General features: G+C 60.6%; 1 protein-coding gene across 1 annotated transcript; it reads left to right on the top strand.

Moving 5' to 3' along the window:
* Window positions 1-1,158: 1,158 nt before the first annotated feature.
* Window positions 1,159-19,293, top strand: TAMALIN (trafficking regulator and scaffold protein tamalin). The gene is made up of 8 exons (XM_075902032.1): window positions 1,159-1,365; window positions 10,337-10,386; window positions 14,398-14,452; window positions 15,249-15,351; window positions 16,201-16,294; window positions 16,816-16,882; window positions 16,970-17,036; window positions 17,354-19,293. The coding sequence occupies exons 1-8, from the start codon at window positions 1,189-1,191 to the stop codon at window positions 17,815-17,817; spliced, it is 1,077 nt and encodes a 358-aa protein (XP_075758147.1). The 5' UTR covers window positions 1,159-1,188; the 3' UTR covers window positions 17,818-19,293.
* Window positions 19,294-19,924: the final 631 nt, after the last annotated feature.

Below are 19,924 nucleotides of genomic sequence, written 5' to 3'. Positions count from 1 at the left end.
ACTCCAGTGCAAGGCTGTGACATCTCTGGTCAAGTGGACTGCTGAGCCTGGGCCAGGATCTAGAAGGCAGCAATGGCTCCTGGAGTTGGTGAGAAACTCTTTGCCAGTGAGGCTTCCGCTCTGAAAAGACATCACTTTCGGCTCCCTGGCAGACAGGAGACCAGTAACACTCTTGTCCAAAAATGTGTGAGCTGCCACAGCACTGAGGGTGTTGCAAGATCAGCCATAGGGTCACACGCTGACCACTGGAGTTGGAGTCTTCTCTTAAATACAAGAAAACCCGGCAGTTGGTTCTGCCTCTTGTCCCCTCTCTCAGACAGATGCCCCAGGCTCAAGGAATCCACATAACTGCACTTTTCCAGCCTCTGTCTTTTGCCATTGTAAAAATAATGGGGGGGGGGTTATTGAGGCTAAGGGGAGGAGTTTCCCTGATGGGGGAGGGGTTATTGAGGCTAAGGGGAGGAGTTTTCCGAAGGGGGTGGGGTTATTGTGTCTAAGGGGAGGTGTTTTCCGAAGGGGGTGGGGTTATTGTGTCTAAGGGGAGGAGTTTTCCGAAGGGGGGGGTTATTGTGTCTAAGGGGAGGTGTTTTCCAAAGGGGGTGGGGTTATTGTGTCTAAGGGGAGGAGTTTTCCGAAGGGGGGGGTTATTGTGTCTAAGGGGAGGTGTTTTCCAAAGGGGGTGGGGTTATTGTGTCTAAGGGGAGGAGTTTTCCGAAGGGGGTGGGGTTATTGTGTCTAAGGGGAGGAGTTTTCCGAAGGGGGTGGGGTTATTGTGTCTAAGGGGAGGAGTTTTCCGAAGGGGGTGGGGTTATTGTGTCTAAGGGGAGGAGTTTTCCGAAGGGGGTGGGGTTATTGTGTCTAAGGGGAGGAGTTCCCTGGAAGGAGGGGGCTTCCCTTCTCTTGCTCCCTGTCTCCGAGCTAACGTGGAAGGGGCGTGGTTTGTTAGCCACGGGGTGGAGTTTCCCTGGACGGGGGCGTGGCCTCTGCCTGCATTGGGATCGTGGGTTTGACCGAAGGGGCGTGGTTTCTCCGCCTAGAGAGCGTTGCGCCGCGGAGTTCCCGTTGGAAAGGGGCGGGGCCTCTCCCTTATGGGGCGGGGCCTGGAGGAAGGAGGCGTGTCCGCCGGCGGCACCGCCCCCCGCGGGCCGATATAGCCTCGTGCGCCGGCGGCCGGCCCCAGGCCCGGCCATGACCCTGCGGCGGCTGCGGCGGCTCCAGCCTAAGGAGGAGGATGCGGCGGGGGCGGCCGCCCTGGACCGGCCGGACGGGGGGGCCGGCTCCTTGCCGGCGCTGGGCGGCTGCCGGGCGGCCGAGATGTACCGGGCGCTGGCGGCCTCCGGGGGCACCTTGCCCCGGGCACGTAAGGTAGGGACCGAGCTCCCCCCCCCCCCCCCCCCCGACCTGCTGGACCCGGACCGGGACCGAGCTGGCCCCCCCCCCCCCGACCCCCTGGGCCCGGACCGGACCGGGACCGAGCTCCCCCCCCCCGACCCCCCTGGGCCCGGACCGGACCGGGACCGAGCTCCCCCCCCCCCGACCCCCTGGGCCCGGACCGGACCGGGACCGAGCTGCCCCCCGACCCCCTGGGCCCGGACCGGACCGGGACCGAGCTCCCCCCCCCCCCCCCGACCCCCTGGGCCCGGACCGGACCGGGACCGAGCTCCCCCCCCCCCCCCCGACCCCCTGGGCCCGGACCGGACCGGGACCGAGCTCCCCCCCCCCCCCCGACCCCCTGGGCCCGGACCGGACCGGGACCGAGCTCCCCCCCCCCCCCGACCCCCTGGGCCCGGACCGGACCGGGACCGAGCTCCCCCCCCCCCCCCGACCCCCTGGGCCCGGACCGGACCGGGACCGAGCTCCCCGACCCCCTGGGCCCGGACCGGACCGGGACCGAGCTCCCCCCCCCCCCCGACCCCCTGGGCCCGGACCGGACCGGGACCGAGCTCCCCGACCCCCTGGGCCCGGACCGGACCGGGACCGAGCTCCCCCTCTGACCCGCTAGGTACCGACCGGACCGAACCGAGATCTCTCCCTGCCCTCCCCCCACTGACCCGCTGGGTACAGCCTGCACCGGGGCCCAGTGTCCTGCTGGGTATGGACCGGACTGGAACCGAGCCTCTCTCTTTCCCCCCCTCCCCATTCCCCCCGACTCGCTGGGTATGGACCGGACCGAGCTTGCTCTCCCTCCCTCCTCACTGACCCGCTGTCACTAAGCAAGCCAGGATTGAGACCCCCTCCATCGGGGCAAAGACCCTCAACCCCTAATTCCATTGGGTATGGACTGGACCGGGATCGTGCCCTCGCCCCCACTAACCTGCTGGGTACAGGCTGAACCCGGACCCACCGCCCGCCCCACTGAATTCTCTGGGCTGTGACTGAGCTGAGCCCTCATTGCCCTGAGACTCCCACCCCAGCCGACAGGCTAGGTACAGATGGACTGTCCCACTGGTACTGAAACCCCTACCTCCAGGCTTGTATCCCGTTGGACTCTCAAGCTATGGGCCACATCTCCTTCCCTCCCCCCACCCCCCAGCAGGGACTTGGCTCTTCCCTGGAGTACAGCCAGCACCCTGTTATCCCAATGTGTCACCTCCCCACCTACAGTGCGTGGGGTGCAGGGAAAGGTCACGAGTTCCCCATAGCCCCAAGGGGCCTGCTCACCTCTAGGGCGTGTCCTGTTCTGTGATGTCCCCCACCCACCCTCATGGGTGAAGCTCAACCCTCAAAGAGCATCAGGAGTCTGGAGCCTGTGGTGCTGCTGGGAGCATGTTTACCCTCCTGCTTTGGGGCCTGAACTGACCCCAACTTTCCCCCTTGTTGCTCATCAGACCCTATATGGCTGGCAAGGGGAAGGGAAGGTAACTTTATTGCGTAAAAATCAGAGGCATGTTCTGCTTCGTGCTTAAAGGGACGCTGACGAGTTAAACTTCTCTCTAAAAAGAGCGCTTGTGGGAAAGTGAAGATTACAAAGATCTGATGCCATGCTGGCTCTGTGCTAGTTTCCTTCCTGTGTCCCTCTCACCCGTAACAGACAATGAAGTGACAAGTTGCTTTTACTTTTGCTCTAGTCCTCTCCTAGGCAGTTTCACTGCTGGTTGTTCATGCCCTAGCCTGGTGCTTGGGTTGTAAACAATGCAGGGAATTGTTTGGTTTCAAGCCACATTTTTCACTGAAATTCTTGATTTTTTTTTTTTTTTTTTTAAAAAACTCTCTATGAATGTTCCACTGACTTCTGTAAAAGCAGATTATATCTGAAGCTTATGGTGTGGGGCATAGATTTGACGTGACATGTTCCAGTGGAAAGAGAACACCTTGGGCTCATTGTGTATTCTATGCCCTGTGAAAACCCCCTAACGTTCCATGTCAAAGGGTTGCTTTCAAAATTGGGGCGTCCAGAATTCCTCAGTTGATAACTGGCTTAAACTTCTAGGCAGGCAGGATGGTAAAAAGTGAATATTTGGATGGTGGGAACGTGAAGGGTTTCAAATGGCTTAATATGTTTGCTGTGACCTGAACCAAGTTATCAAAACTTTGCACATGAAGTTTGACTGTCAGTGGGAAAGAAAGGGCCGAGTCGGCATAACTACAGGAGCCTAGCCCAGAGTCTGTGTGTTTGTGTATTTCTGTCTTGTCAGCATGTATTTGTTTCAGAAGCACTTATCCAGGGCTCTGTAAAGGGAACTGACAGCCGTAGCAACTCTCCCATCTGCCCCAAGACAGACACTGTCTCTCACAATGTAAATTATCCCTATCCTCAAATTGACATCAATAGCTGCCTTGGATATTTATCAACTTGTGGGGTTTGATTCAGGTCACATCAAACACCTTAAATTCTACCTGGAAAGGAACTAGAGGCCAGTACCTGTTTTGAAGCAATTGCCTGTGGCAGGTGCTTCAGGGGAAGCCATATGACCCCCAAGTCAAACCCCTTAGCTGTGCAGGTTTCCAAGTGGCAATAGGGGAGGAGACGTTCCTTCCTGACCCCAGTTGGCAGCCATGCCCAGAAGCTTGAGGATTAATACCACTTATAACATTCACCTAGTTATGGGGGCAACGGATGCTGATTTTCATACCATTCCTACAGCACCATAGGCAAAGACAGGTCCTAAAAACGTGCCATCTAAGGGATGGGATGGGGGCTAGGATCAGCACACAGTCTGTGGTTTTATTTGGCTAAATTTTTAGTTGGCTACATTTACTGTCCAGTCCTCTTCTGACAGCCATTGACATCACTTGCTTCCCTTGGTAATATCCTCTAGCAGGGAGCTCGCAAGTCCAGTCTGTGCTGTTTACAGCATGATGTGCAGGCTCTGCAACACTGTTCTATGTGTTAAGGCAGGACTGGAGAAATAAGGACTCCCTTCCAGCCCGCTCCCCCTCGCACAATATCTTGTGGCAGCCTGGAACACTGGCAGCTGTGTGTGCAGAGAACATCTGTTTCTGAGTGACTTTGAATGCCGTGCTCTGCGTGAGGATTGGCTCCTGCAAGAGGCTGAAAGTTCTGAAGTGATCAACTGTTAGGTGCACATGGTTGTACCTGTAGGAGGGGGGATCTGACAGCCTGTGATCAGTGCCAGGGTACCATGATGTCATGACTGTTTCAGGGCATGGTTGACGCTGTTTTCCAGGAAAATGAGACGATTGATGGGGGGGGAGAACAGAAACAAATCGCTTCTCAGGTTCTTTAGCTAAGCGAGGGCGGATAGCATGTGTGAGGTCTGGAATGGTTCTGTAGCAACCCTGTCTAGTTGCATTTTTGATCTCTGGCAAAGCCACATCAGTGTCACTTGCTGGGGAGAGGGTGGTGGTTTTGAAGTGCTGTCTGTAAAGCCGGAGGCGTCAGTAGCCGCAGGAGAGCAAAACGGATTCTCTCGTCCCCTGCCAAGACAGAAAAGTGTCGCCTCAGTGCGGGTCCTGGAATCTCTTATGGGTTTTGGTGATTTATGTATTAGAAGTTTGGCTGTTCTTCTCCCCCTCCCCATGCCCATGTACCAAGCTGAGTTTGCAGCCCTGTCAGAGAAATTGCGTGTCACAAGTAGGGATGTTGCTTACTGGTTAAGTGAATAGTCGGTTAACGTCACGAATTTTTATCGGTTAGTCAACTATTCTAGAGTCCCCGGGCAGCCCCTGTCCGGTGGGGAGGGGTCTGAGCTGGGCTGCCTGCCCACCTGGCTCCTAATACACTTTAAATGCAGAGGGGGTAGGTCCAGGACCCATTGCAAGCTGGGACTGAGCTGGGCTGCTGGCCAGCCTGCTAAAATATTTACTGGCAGGGTGGGAATGCGTGTAGTCTATAGCATGAACCTATACGCTTTTGCTTATCGGTTAATTGACTACACTGTTACATCCCTAGTCATAAGCTGAACCCGTGGAAAGTGAAGGATACGGCTGCACCCACCTCTCATTCTAACAGCATCTTCTCGGGTTCTAGCCCCCTGTGGCACGGCCGGTGTGTGGGTGCGGAGGTGGAGGTCAGGGCTCTTGGGTGGAGTCGATCGTGGCCCCTTTGCCACGGCTTCTGCATCTGGGAAGCAAGCTAATGCTTGCTGCTCTCTGCAAGTCCCTCTAGCCAACCCAAGTGGAGTGTTACTGGGTGCAGGCCTATCTCTCTCAATAGAAATTATCCCTATAATCCAGTTGGCATCAATAGCTGCCTTGGATGTCCATCAACCAGCAGGGTTTGGCTCAGGTCACATCACACCGAATTCTAGCTGGAAAGGAACTGGATGCCAGGACCCATTTTGGAGCATGCTTTGGGGGAAGCCATCAAACCCCATGGCTGTGCAGGTTTCCCAGTCACAAGCCGCAAAGGAGATGTTCCTTCCTGATCCCAGATGGCAGCCATGCCCAGAAGCATGAGGATTGATGACACTCTTAACTTTCACCTAGTTATGGGGATGACGGACGCTGTTTTTCATACCAGGGCTGCTGAGCAAGGCTGATCAGATGGGGCGTGCTGGGAGGCTGGCAGGAGAGTTGCTGGCATTTGCTTTTGACTCTACTCCTGGGGGCAGGAGGAAGGCTTTGAAGGGCAGAGGAGGAAGGAGGCTGTGCATAGAAGTGCTGGGGCACAGTAGCAAATGGTCATTGAAGCAGAGGTGGGGAGGCGGCGAGACGGGCCCTTTGCCATGCACTAGCTGAAGGCAACTCGTGGCCCTATGCTCTCTAGGACACGGGTATTCCACGCAGGGTCCCTGCGCACTGGTTTGGGGTGTGACTCTGGCTCCTTGCAGCTCCAAGCCCCTCCATGCTGACCGGCAGGCTGGCATGCAAAGCCCAGCCGGGCGTCACTCCCAGCTGCCTTCAGAGGCGCTGCACGTGCTTCCCTCGCTGTCCCTCGAGGCAAGCGTGACTTTCCGTCTCAGAGGAAACTTCCTGTGGCTGAAAGTGGCCTGGGTGGATGGGGGGGGCTGAGAAGCTGCTGATGCTCAGAAGAGAAATGAATCTCGAGGCTGCCCTGCGAAGAGCCTCGGTTAAGCTAGGCAGTCACAGCTGCCGCTTCTGCAGAGCTTGACTCTTAGCCCCCCCCGGTTCCTGCGTTTCCGGGTGGGGTGGAATTGTTTCCGCATCCCACTTCCTGCGTTGGGGAGGGTTTGGGGTCCCTGCCGCCGGGGCTGGCTCGCTGCTCCCATAGTCACGTTTGAAATGGCCGGGCTTCCTGGAGCAAAGGGTTCAAAGCCCAGGAGTGCTGACTCCACACAGAGCCTGTAGCTGGCAGAGAACAGTCGAAAGGCCCACAGGCCTTGTGCTCATGCCAGACGGAAATGTGACACAGCACTGGCATCAGCCAGAACAGGGCTGCCGTGCGCCTGCAGCTTAATCCCACAGCGCTTTGGGGTTTGCTCCTTTGCATCCACTCAGCTCCTACGAAACTCCAGCAGGCAGAGATGTGTGCCCTGGGCAGGTCAGAATGTAGAACCCTCACTTTTCTGCTTGGTTGCTAATGAGAACAGTCTGCCTTCCCCTGCTCCTCTACCAAACCCCCTCTGTGCTGCTGTGCCCCAGAAACTGCCCCTAGTGCTGAACCCGAGCGCACGGGGGCTTGTGAGCGCACGGGGGCTTGTGAGCGCACGGGGGCTTGTGAGCGCACGGGTGTGCAGCTCGGGATGTTCCAGCTGAAACTCGGCTGTGTGGAAATGGGAAGAAATCCGGATAGCGGCGCACCGGGCCCCACCCCGGTGCTGGTGCCTCCAGCCCCAGGCAGGAAGCCAGCTCTGCTGGCGAGCGGATGAACCGCGAGGTTTGTTTACGGAGCCGTCAGCTGTCGAGGAGCAGGGCGGCGCATTTCACTTTCAAAAGCTGGATTTCCATAGGAGGCGCAGAGCCATTTGCATGGCCTGTTTCAATGGAAAGGTACCAACACCTGGCTTCTCAAAGCTCCCTCTTTGGGGGGGAGGGGAGTTAAATTACCTGACTCCAGCACATCGCAGCTGGGGGGCAGGCCTGGCAGGTGTGGGCCATTGTTACACCCCTTCCCCCGCTGAAGGAACAATGCCCCACCTGCAGGCCACGGCTGCTGTCAGAGCTGCCTCTGGCTTCATGTGGGAAGCGCGCGTTCGCGCCAGGGCCTGTGTTGAATGACACAAGGCGACGCCAGGCCTGTGGCGGCTGCTGCCAGAGACCAAACCGGGAGCTGGGGAGGGGGTTAATGGTTTTTCCCTGGCACTAAAAGCAGCTGCTCCCAGTTGGGCTGCTGTTTGAAGCTGCCTGGCTTTGGCTCTGCTCAGGAAGGCCTGCGACGGGAGGCTCCGGAGGGTTTATTTATTCTCTGTGCGCTTTCCTCCCGCCGGGCAGGAGCAGAGAGCGTCCTGACGGCTGCAGCAGCTCGCTTGGCTTCGCCCGGCGTCTCCGACAGGCGCGCTTTGTGCCCGCCAGTGCCACGGGACTGGCCAGGCCCACGGTCGGCAGCAGAGCCTGTGGGACAGCCCCTCTCTGTGCCCCAGCCTGAGGAGCAGGGAAGGCAGTGGAAGGAAGAGGCGCTAGCTTGCGAGGGCGCTCTGGTGCAGGCTGCTGAGACCTGCCCCTGTGGGAGCGGGGCGGGGGGTGTGCTGGGCTAAGAGGCAGCCGAGCCGGGAGGGAAGCCGGGGCTTTGGCTGGCGAGCCAGGGGGAGTTGCGGCAGCGCGCTAGCACGTGTTTATTTTCAAACAGAAATCCGCTTGTGTGGGGCGGGGGGGCGGCCGGGATCCTCAAAGGCCGCTTAATAAAAACCTGCTGTCTGCGTCTTGGCTGCTCCAAGCGGGGCTCGGGTTGAACCAAAGAGCAGCAAAACAAGACACTCGGTGACAAAGCCCCCTCTTTATAGTCAGCCGCTGCATATGCATGGGCCGGGATGTCTGGCATTCTTACGGCCGGCTGTCAAGTGGGGTCTGGGGCCGCCCACTTCTGGGGTGAGCCGTTTATGCTAATTCCTTAGGCTTCTCTTCCTGGCCACTGGTTCCCAGCATGCACCGCTCCCCCATTTTGAACTGGTCGACAATAAGGGGGATTGTTGCATTTTGGGGTCGAACAAAGAGGGCTTTCTGGCTGCGGGGCTTCCATCTCCCAGCCCCACAAAGCGCTGGCCGCAGCACGCGATGCACGGAACGTGACACGGGCCAGCGAGTCCGCTGGATGTCAGAGCCGGGGGACAAGTGTTAAACAGATGCAGGCTCCAGCCTGAATCAAAGCAGAATTCGATCCATCCCCCGGTGAAGCTCTGGTGCTCGCGGCCTGCTGCTCGTCCTCTGTAGCCTGTCTCGTTCCCAGGGCTTCAGCAACGCTGTCCCCACATCGCTTGTTCCTCTCCCAACATGCGGCTGTGTCTGGGGTGATGCGCAGCCGCTGCTGCAGGAGTGACACAGCAGCGCGGCGCAGTCTGGAATGCAGTGCGCTGTTTTGCTGCCGGAGGAGGCGGCACAGGAAAGGAGGGTGTAACTGCCCAGTTAGTTGCCACAGGTTTGTGGCCGTCTGGCAAAGGAGGACGGTGGGATCAGGCAGGCCCTTGGTGTCTCATCTCACCCAAAGGGCAGTGCCCGTGCAGTGCAGCCTGCTTCCCCTAGCATGGAGCTGGGGATGTTGGCAGCTTTCCCAAGGCGCATAGTGACTGGGCAGTGCCAACGCTGCAGTGAAAGCCCCATGGCGGGGTCTGGCCAGAGCCCAGTCAGCTGGCTCTGGCTTGGTACAGAGGAGGAAGCCGTTCAGGCCCTGGCTCTGAAATCCTGGGGGGGGGCAGAGAGGCTGAGCTGCAGCCCCTGTGACTCCACTACTCCTTCCAGCCCCCCGGCCTGAGCACCACAAGGCCTCCCAGGCTCAGACTCGGTGCTGCAGATTTTACTGCTCTGCCAGGTGACGGATTGCAGGAGCAAACAGCCGGGTCTTGTGTGGCTGCTTGGGCAGGATGCGGCCCTGGGGCCAGACCCGGCCCACCGAACGTTTGGATCTGGCCTTGGACTGCATGTGGCCGCTTTCTATTTATATCCTGCTGCCTGAGCCACCGAATTTCCAGGGGATGGCTCAGGAAGCAGGATCCCATTTAAATGGCTTGTGGCTCCCAGTTGCGGCACCGCCTCAGCAGGGCCGGAGCTGTGAGCCCTTTAAATAGCTGCAGCAGCCCCGGGCGGCTGCCTGGCAACACGGTAGCGGCCGATCTGGAAGCTGTGAACGTTTGCTGTGTTCATTCAAAGACTCTGGCCCCAGACAACTCTGGTGGGAAGTTAGTCCTCAGGCCCCGCCCCTTCCACTCAGGCCCCGCCCCTTCCACTCAGGCCCCACCCCTTCCAGGGTGGAGCTGGCCCATGACTACCTACCAAAACTCATTAAGTGGCCCCCGCGTGAACATTATTGCCAACGGGCCGGCTGGAGTGCCGGGGAGGCAGATTTCTGGTGCTTTCTGGGCAGGACCCCAGTGCTGCGATTGACTCGGTGCCTTGGCACAAGGGGGGTGAAGGGGAGTCATTTTGGCACCTTGGGGTAGCAGTGAGGTCAGCACAGATCCCCTGAGTGGAGCCCGGCCATTACGGAAGGCAGCACCTGCTGTCCCTACCCCCACACTCACGCATGCTCCAAGCGCCACCTTGCAGGGACAGCCGTAGTGGGCCCGTGGATTCCTGGGCCTGGCCCTGCCACTGGCTCGCCGTGTGGCTGACCAGGCTGGGCCAGACCTTAGGGTCCATCCCACCCCATGTCCTGGCTCCAGCCACGCTGAGTCTGGCGTTCTGAGCTCGCCCGGAGGGTGCTAAGTTAGGGCCACGACTTGGTAGCAAACGCTCTGGGGTCCCACGGGGGCCGCGTCTGCGACTGCAGGCCTGGGCGGAAGGGATCGGCCTGTCTAATGTCTGTTTTCTCCTTCTCTCCTAGGGCTCTGGATTCGCATGGAAACCTCTGAGCCAGTCCCCAGAGCAGCACAGGTAACCACACTGCTTCCTTCAACCCCCTCTTCCCCATCACCAGGGGCGGCAAAAGCCCCTTTTGCCCTCTAAGCCCAGCCGCCTCCGGCTACTCCTTAGCATCTCGACAGGCTCCTAGCAAGTAGCCTCCCGTTTCTGACCGGCTCCTGTGTGTCCGAGTGCTGAAGGGCAAGGCTGCTTTTCTGGCTGGGCTGACACACCAGGCCTTCGCTGCCCGCTCCTCGCACTCCCAGGTCCGGCACGCAGCCCAGCTGGCTGTCTGTGAGGGGAGAGCCCCTGAGGGCCAGCAGGCATGGGAGGGAGGCCGACTGTCTTTTTAGAAACAGCATGGGAGAGAGAAGTGTGGTTAATTCCTGAAGCAGCAGGGGCATTTGAACCTTTCTGCTGTGGCCAGCGCTGAGCTCGGGGTGCAAAGTCCTCAGCCACGTTCCATGGGTAACTATCTCCCCTGGCGGGGGGCATGGGAAACACTATGTCAGGGGAGACCCATGGGCTGAATCTGGCCACCGAGCTGTTGACCCACCCCCGCAGCGCCCTGTTGCTTGCCCGTCCCCAGGCTAAGTGAGATCCAGAGGTGGGGGATTGTGTGAAGTCCTTCACTGGTCAAAAAGGCTGGCGGCTCCCTCTCCGTGCCAAGATTGTGCAGTGCCTGGAGGGAACCGCCAGCCATTTGAGCAGCAAATGACTTGGCACACTCCCCTGCCTGCAGGTCCCAATTGGCCTGGGGGTGGGGGAGCGCATAAAGTCCCTTCCTCCCCACCCCCCACTAGGGGTGCACGGCACCTAGCAAGAACTGGCCCTTCCGGGCTGTGTTCCCAGTAAGCTGGGCGCTTGTGTGGCCACTCAGGAGAGATCTCAGTTCTGCCCGGCTGATTAGCAGAGCACCCACAGCTGGGTTTTTGTTTCTGCTGGTGGTGCACATTTGCACATGCCTTGGTGCACACACAAATATTCCGCACACAAGTGGAAATAATCCGCACATGGATGGAAAAGTTCAGAGGGAATGTTGCTTCTGGGGGCTGGCCCATGGCCACTTCAGTGTTGGTGAAGTGGCTCCCCTGTAAAAATGATTGCCTGTCCCTGTGGGGGCTTGGCCCGATGGGAGTTCTGCACCCAGAGGGGTTTGAAAGGTCTGCAGTCAGTGAGGGATTGGGGTGGGGACCTGACTCTCTGAGCACCTCTGACTCCAGCGTGTGCGTCCCCTGCACCTCCAGAAACCCAGCCCGCATCCTGCAGCCAAGGCTGTGTGCCAGGCAAACCCGCTGGCCATCTGGGCTCTGGACACACCTGCTGAAGGTGCGAGCAAGCGCTGCATTTCCTTCCGGGGTTTCAGGATCAGCCCGTCGCAGCGGTGAATGAGCTGCTGAGATGGGTGTCTTTGACCGGCAAAGGGAAGTCTATAAATAAAGGCTATTTTGAGCGGCTCGCCATGGCAGGTGATTGCGTGGGGGGCGGGGGAAAGTGATGAATTTTCTTTGCTAGAGTGTGAAATTCTCCCAAGCTAAAGACGCCCTGTTACGAGCCAGATGAACAGCTGGGAGCCTTGTTCAAGGCCCGCTCGGGGGGCAGGCTGGCATGTTGCACGGGGGCTGGTACCCTGCAGACACCAGTGCTGGAAAAGGGTCTTTTAGATGTTGTGCTCGCCGCAGGTTCCAAGCCAGGGAGGTCTCTGCTCTCCAGCCTCGGGGCACGTGTAAAACCAGTTCAAAGCCAGTTTGGTCATCCAAGTGCCAGAAGGTCCCCAGCTGCCAAGCGAGCACCAGTCTCTCACCCATGGGTCCCCCTACCCCACAGCAGGGAGCCTGTGCTGATGCTCCAGTCCTGCCCCCTCCTCTGCCCTGTGAGGATGGAGCATCAGCACCAGCTTCCTACTGCGCGGGGGAGACCTGTGGGCTGTATCCGACTTGCAGGGGAAGGAAGTGGCTTCACGTGCAGCCGCTCCCCCGCCCCCAGCAGAGGGAATAGCTGCACAGGAAACTGCTTGCCTGGAGGTTTTCCCCGCTGCTCCCATTGGCTGGAATCGGAGCCAATGGGAGCAGCGGGGGCGGTGCCTGGAAGCAGTAGGAAACATGGAGCCAGGTCCAGTACCCGCCCCATGCCCAGACCCTCACTCACTCACCCTCCTGCACCCCCCTCCAGCTGACACACTATACTCCCTGCCCTCCAGCCCCCTGCCACACTTCACTATACCCTCACTGCCCTCTGGCGCCCTGCCAGACCTCCCCCCCTCAGCCCACTCCTGCACCCTACCTCCTGGCCCCACCCCTCCTGCACCCATTTTGTCATCGTGGGTGGTTGGCTGGTGGGTCTGTGGAAAGGGTTGCGTTGAGCAGGATGGGCCAGAAAGTTTGAGAACCCCTTGAGCTAGTCACCGGCCGAGCCCTGGAAAGGCAGCTCTTTACCTGTCTGCTCCATGTAGGAAAACCTGCATCCCCTTGGAGAAAGAGCCCCCAAGCTAATTCTAAACTGAAGGGCCCATCTGCACTGGGAGCCGAGGGATCGGTGGGGGGAGGGTGCAGCCCAGCTTGCTGTGGGTAACACACAAAACGTGTTGCACTGATGCACAAGTGGGGCCTTGCTCTAGTGCAGGGCTCCCTGTAAGCAGAGCACTTGTGTGGCCGCCCAGGAGAGATGCAGCTGATGGGCAGAGCGCCCACAGCCGCCAGCATGTGCATGTGTTGATGGTGCACATCTGCACTTGCCTTGGTGCACAGAACAACATTTATTCTGCACTCAGGTGGAAAACATTAGAGGGAATTCTGCTCTAGTGTAGTGTCAAAATGGGGGCTGTGGAGCCAAGAACCCCACATGTCCCAGACAAGCGCTGAATGAGCCACCTCCTTGTAAACGTAAAACCCTGCTATAGAAACTGCCGTCAACCCAGGCTCCTCCCACAGACTAACCCATGGGCAAGTGCATGGGGGTCAGGGCTTGTGAGCCACCCCATGCCACATTCTCCATGGATCAGCCCACCCCAAGGTTTTCTGCCAGGGCTGCTCCAGTGTCCTCATTTGCCACAGGGAGCACATGAGGTGCAGGGAGATTAAGGGATGCTCCCAAGTTCACAGCCCCAAGCAATGGCAGAGCTGGAAAGAGCTGGCTGCTGTTTCCTGACAGCAGCGATTCCCCTGGGTGCTCCTCCAGGTTTGCTGATTGCTCCTTTGTCTCTGCGCCTCCTGATGCCCCGAGGAAGCCCAGTGACTCACTGAAGGTGGGGGAGAGGGGTTCTGCAAAGGCTTAATTTGCCAGCTGTTTGGCCAGGGGGCACGACGTGCTTTCCCGCCGCTTGCCTGTCCGCATTGTGTGGGAATAAACCCATGTGGAGCCGAATGGCTGCCGGCAGGAGATGCTTATGCGACTGGTTAAATAACAGGCTTTGGGGAGCAGCTGGGGCAGCCTGCCAGGGGCTGTGAAAAGGGGTGGCCTGTGGGTGGAGCACAGGGCAGGGCCGGATGCTTGTAGAGTTGGGGTGGCTGAGACTCATGGTGGGTCGGGCCAGCACTGAAGTTCTCACCTCTGACTCACTGTCTCTTCCCCCTCCGGCCCCTTGCTGGGAGTGCTGCAAAATTAAACATGGCTCTGGCTTCAAATGCTCATTCTGGGACTCCTGGCTTCGAGCCCCATGTCTTGGAGAGATTCCACTCCAGTGGCTGGAGCAGGGGGACCAAGAGCTAGAACCTGCCGGGCCTCATCCTGGCTCTGCTACTGACCCACGGTCACCTTGGGCGAGTCACTTAACCCTCCCGTGCTTTGAGGGAGGCACCTGGCGGGCGGTGTCAGGAAAGTGCTATGAGGTCCAGGCTCAAAACTCCTGGGAAACAAAGCGTCAGCAAGGCCAGCATGTATTTTGTGGCAAGGGGGGGGGTGTTGAGGGTGGGGAATCATGCAGGCGCTGCAGTGACGTGAATCAGATGCTGCCCTGGAGCCTACGGCTCTGTTCTGGGCATGTGGCTGTGCATAGGATGGGACGGGGCACCTTTAGGCTGGTTGCTGATGCTCCTTTCTCCCCAGGAAGGTGCTTACGCTGGAGAAGGAGTCAGAGGAGACGTTTGGGTTTGAGATCCAGGTGAGTTGTCCCCCCCCCCCCCCCTCCCGAGGCAGAGAAATCAGCTGGGGCTCACTCTAAGAAAACAAACCAAGTTCATGGGTCTGCCTGGCTGGCCAGGGCCCCTGGGACCAAGGGTGGCTTCTCTCGCTGCTCCTCCCGGCTGGTGGGGACAGAGGCCAGCCCATGTGCGGCACGGCCAGGTGTAGCTGTGCCAGCCGGGGGGCACTGTGGTTGCACCCGTTCAGGACTCGAGGCGCTGCAGGGAGGTTGCCCTGAGGCCGTGCCCGGCTCTTGCAGTGAGCCCCGCTCCCCAGAGCCGCAGCGCGCTGGCGGGCCGGAGAGGCCGTCCGGGCTTCTGAGCGATTTCAGCCCAGCCCTTGCTCTGCCTGTCTGGTATTTTTAAACTGCATCTGAGCCCGGGTTTATTTTTAGCAGCGATGATGCCGAAGTTGCAGAAACCGCCCCCGACTCAGTCACGGTTCAGATGGCGGGAGGGGGCCGGCGGCTCACGCAGAGCAGCCATCTGGAGCGGGCTGGGTTCGGGGGCCCATGTGGGGGCCCCCGTTGCCGCGCGTTGCTAAGCACTATGCAAATCTGGGTTAAATACGGAACGTTGGGTGTGATGGCTCCTGACATGCTGGAGGCTGATGCAGAGACGCGGGCTGGAGGGGATGCAGCCTAGTCAGTCTCTGGCTCCGCCGCTGTAGCACGGAGCCGGGGAGGCAGCTGCTTTGGGGTGGCCGGAGCTGCTGGAGGCTCTCTGTGCATCTAGCCAGTCTCAGGCCTTCCCACTGACCCCAGCTGCTTATTCCAGACCTATGGACTCCACCACCAGGACAAGAACAGCGTGGAAATGTTCACCTTCGTGTGCCGGGTCCACGAGGGGAGCCCAGCCCAGTTAGCGGGGCTCAAACTGGGTAAGTGCCTGGCGGCTGCTCCCCTAAACTCCGCTCCCGTCTCGCCAACCAGGGCGAGGCATGGAAGTGGGGTGAGGGGGGCCCTGTCAGAGCCAGGGTAAGACCGAAGCATCCAGGGGATGGGGGGACCCAGGCGTCTTGGCTACCAGGGGCAAACCTGGAGGTAAAGGGAAATGGAACCGAGGCAGACGGAGCTGGGAGTAGCCCAGCAGGAGAGCTGAGAAATCGCTCAGGAAAAGGCAGCGTCTGGGTGCCGGCTCTTCTGCCTCTTCTGTGTCTTGCACTGTTGGAATGTGAGCCTGGGCTTCCGGGTCCCCGGGAGCAGACTGGTCTCGGGCGCAGGGTGGGGGTGAGTCCCAAGCACTGCCCTTCGTAATCGCCCCTGGCTGACCGCAGCCCTGGCGTGGCCCGGCCATGCAGGCAGCATCACCTGCCTTATGTCCCAGCACGAACCGCGACGGGAGGCTGTGCTGCCCGGCACAGGAAGTGACTCTCCAAACTTTGCTGGAGTGTGGGGTAGCGCTGAGCTCTGCCATGGGCTGCTACTTGGGATGCGCTCTGCCGTCCTGGCTTCCAGCCAGAATCGGGCTTCCTGGGGACTGGTCCTGGCCCTGGAGAGAGGCTGGGGGGGAGGTCTAGTGGTTAGAGCTGCGGAGGCTGGACTCCGGGGGGGTTTCCAGTTGTGCCTCTGAGCTTAACTGGGGAAAGGCTCAAGCAGAGTGCAGGGTTAGCGCTGGAATCTCGGGGGCTGGGGAGGTGGGCGGCTGTGTCAGTAAGTCCTCTGCCCAGGCACTGAGCTGAGGGTGGGGCGCTCTGGCGCCGGCTCTAAGTGCCCCGTGTGCCTCCCAGGAGACACCATCACAGCAGTGAACGGGCTGAACGTGGAGGGCATCCGGCACCGGGAGATCGTGGAGATCATCAAGGCCTCTGGGAACGTGCTCAGGTGAGATGCTTGCAGGAGAGCCAGGGCCGGGAGGCAGCCTCTGTGCGGGAGGTGGCGACCAGCTGCCCCAGTGCTCCGAGACTGGTTGGCGTGTCCTGGCAGCGGGGTCTGCAGGAGCAACCAGCGCTCATGGGAACCCGCGTCCCTGGAACTATCCCCTGCCCTGCACCGGTGCGGCCTGGCCCCCGGAGCCTGGCACGTTGCTCTTAGGGCATCTCCTGGGGATATGCTCTTCCTGGCTGCAAAGGAGCCGGCTCCGGCTCCGATCCCATCGCCCCGAGACGTCTCCTTCCCCTCTGCTGTCGGCACCAGGCACCTCCCTCCAGGAAGTGAACGAAGGGATCTGGAGAGCTCACCTGCGAATTACCTTGCTGGATTGAACTCCAGAGAGCTCCAGGGAAGACCCCCAGTGCCCCTTTGCTTGGGGGGGGGGGGCAGGCCAGCTGGGGATCCCCTTTCTCTGGGCACTGGGAGGGGGGCTGGGAGTTGGTTGGTCGTTACTAGAGGCTCCTTTCTTGCAGACTGGAGACGCTGTATGGGACGTCCATCCGGAGAGCGGAGCTGGAGGCCCGGCTGCAGTACCTAAAGGTGAGGCTGTGACCGAGTGCCTGCCCCAGCCAGGTCCCCACCCCGCCCGCCTGCCCGGCAGCTCTAACTGGCCTGTCTGTCTTGCAGCAAACCCTGTATGAGAAGTGGGGGGAGTATCGCTCGCTGATGGTGCAGGAGCAGAGGCTGGTGCGTGGTGAGTGGGGGCGCGGGGAGGGGGTGCATGCTTAGCCTGGGGAGGGAAAGGCAGCGGGAGCGGGGTAGCAACCTCCCCCTGCTGGGAGGGGGCGGGAGCACGCCCAGCCTGCCCTTCCAGATGGCTGGCTAAGTGGGACCAGATGGAAACTGCTGAGCCCAGCTGAGCAGAGGATTAGCCTGCTGGCTGATGCCCTGAAGCCCTCGCCCGGCTGCTGGAGGGGGCCCGGGGCTGGGCGCTGCCCTGTGCGATCCGGTGCCCAGGGCACTCCTGGCCAGGCCTGTTCTAACACCCCTTGCGCCCCCCTTCCCCCCCAGGGATCGTGGTGAAAGACCCCAGTATCTACGACACGCTGGAATCCGTCCGCTCCTGCCTGTACAGCGCCGGGCTCGCAGGCAGCTCCCTCTCCTTCGGGAAGATGCTGTCGGGCGCGGGCAGCACCTCCAGCTGCGTCAGCACCGCCACGGAGGAGAGCGAGGACTCCGTCTACCAGACCTGCTTCTTCGACTCGGCCGACTCCCTGGACGGGCACCCCGGGCGGGAAGGGGGCAGCGCCCCCTCAGCCCTCTCCCAGCGCCGGCCCGCCCTGACCCGCAGCGCCAGCGTCAAATGCACCAGCAACAGCAACGGGGCCGTGGGCCACTTCTGGGACAGGCCAGCGGAGCCAAAGAACTGCATGGCCACGCCCCGCAAGAGCAAACACACCAGCTTCCGCAAACGGCTGCTCAAGTTCATCCCGGGCCTGAACCGCTCGCTGGAGGAGGAGGAGAGCCACCTGTAGCGGGTGGGGGCCCGGGGCCACGGGGGCCGGGGAGCTGCCAGGTTTTAGAAGTTGGTTTGGTTTATTTATTTATTTATTAGTCCTGGGTGGGGCCATGGCCTGGCCGCGCGGGGGGCTCGGGGCTCCCACACGGAGCCTGGGTTTCAGTGCTGGGGGGGCTCTGCTGTAAGAGGCAGAGGGGGTTTCTCACACACACACCCCTGAAGGAGAAATGGGTGAGGGGATGGGGGGGTGCTCCAGCGGCAGCTCGTGAGCCTGTCGGAGGAGGGAGCTGAGCACTTCTGTGTGGTTGGGGGTGACTTCAAGTGTCCTGAGGGAACAGAGCATGGAGGGGCCCTTTGCTTCCAGGCCTCATGTGACCAAACCCGCCCTGCCCTCAGGCCTGTCCTAGCAGCGAGTGGCCTCGGGGAGCAGAGGCCAGCGATTCCCTTCCTGGGCGGGGCGCTGGCTCTGCCTCGTGTTTCCAGTGGGCTGGGCTGCCGTGGGGCTGTCGCGGGATCCTGGTGCTACCCTGGGGGGCTCCCAAGCGGCAGAGTAGCCAGAGGGCTCTTGGAGTGGGCAGCCCCTTCCCCTGACAATGGGGAGGGCCCAGGCCCTGAACAATGTGGGGTCCCCCACCTGCGGTCCCTGGCGGCGGCTCTGCTGTTCCAGCTGCATCCTCCTGTCTCGGCCACGTCACTGCTCTCCGTGACTTCCTGCCACGCAGTTGGTGCTCGCGTGTCAGCCCTATTGACAGCAGCGGCTCGGCCCCCAGATGACTGAACCGTGGGGCTGTCTGCATCTCTCCCCCGTGCTGCTCCACCCGGTGCCACCTCGCCCTCCGAGTGGGTGGAGAGAGGAGAGCCTGCTGTAACCTCCTGCTGCCTGCAAAAGTGCTCGTGACTGGCTGTGCGAGATGGAGGTGCGGAGCGACTCACAATCGGCCGTCACATGGACGGTGAGAAGCCTCCGGCGGGCTGGGGCCCGATCCTGCAGAGCACCCAGCAGGATCAAACCCAAGGGGCTGGCTGACCTGCAGGCTAGCAAGCATCTTGCCAGGGTCTCTGGAGCGAGGAGTTGGCGCGGAGGGACAGCCCCGGCCTGTGCATGGGAGCCCTTTTGGACACGGGGCTCCCTCTCTCAGCTCACTCTGTCCCCATGCTGGGGGAGGGGAGAGAAATCGACTCCCCTCCCTGGAACTTCTCAGAAAAGTTTCTCAGGAAATAGCCACAGGAAGAGGGTGGCTCAGCATGAGAGCTCCCTGGCTGGCCGTGTCTATAAAATGGAGCGTCTCCCCTCCACCCCAGAGCAGACTGACAGTGGTGGGGCAGTGGCTGGGACACTGGGGCAGTTAGAGGGGGGAGGAGGTGAGGGTTGTACAGACACGGGCATTGCGGTTACAACGCTTGGCACAGATGCTGATCAATACAATGAGACTGTTTTGCATGGGCGTGTGGCTGTTGTAATTTCACTTGGATCGTGCCCTTCCCAAGCCGGGGCAGCAGCCGGGGCCCCGAGGGGAGTGGGAGCGGGAAGAGCAAGGGCAAAAGGATGCGCCCCTGGTGTCAGTGGCAGAGCTGGCTAAGCAGCCTGGGCATCTGGACTCCTGCCCCGCACCTGCCAGTCTTGCATGGGCTGTGCGGCTAAGGACCCCATGGGGGAGGGGAGCCTGTGGCATGCACAGCTCTTCCGTAAGCTCCCACCAGCTCAGCCATATGGCCACCGAGGCCACTGACGGCGTGCAGCAGCATTGGCAGCCCTGCAAATGGATTGAACTGGGGGCGATGTCTCTTGGGGGGAGGGAGGGGTCCTGCTGCCTGTGAGGTCTGCTCCCCAATTCCCTGCCTGCAGGTGCCTCAGGCCGGCCCCAGCTCTTCCTGCAGCCGGGAGAGTCTCCCAGCGCCCCTGTGGTTAGCAGCCTAATTGCATGCGTGCTGTGCCCTAAAATAGCCCCGTGCCAAAGGCAGCCCAGCCACTGTAGGGCAGGGAGCTTTCCCCAGGTGCCCCGTAGCCAGCCATGCACCCTGCCGGACACAGGCTAGGCCCCTCCAGCTCCCAGTGCGGGGGGCATTCCACAGGGCTGGCAGTGGGTGCTAATAACAAGGATGCTGCTTCTGGGGCATGGGTT

The sequence above is a fragment of the Pelodiscus sinensis genome, chromosome 19 (genome assembly GCF_049634645.1).
Source record: "Pelodiscus sinensis isolate JC-2024 chromosome 19, ASM4963464v1, whole genome shotgun sequence".
In the NCBI taxonomy this organism is placed as follows: Eukaryota; Metazoa; Chordata; order Testudines; family Trionychidae; genus Pelodiscus; species Pelodiscus sinensis.
This window is presented reverse-complemented; position numbering and strand designations above follow the sequence as displayed.

Coding starts and splice junctions, on each gene's coding strand:
- TAMALIN (XM_075902032.1), top strand. CDS start 1,189: ATGACCCTGCGGCGGCTGCGGCGGCTCCAGCCTAAGGAGGAGGATGCG. Junction 15,352..16,200: donor GTTAGCGGGGCTCAAACTGG/GTAAGTGCCTGG, acceptor TGTGCCTCCCAG/GAGACACCATCACAGCAGTG. Junction 16,295..16,815: donor GCCTCTGGGAACGTGCTCAG/GTGAGATGCTTG, acceptor CCTTTCTTGCAG/ACTGGAGACGCTGTATGGGA.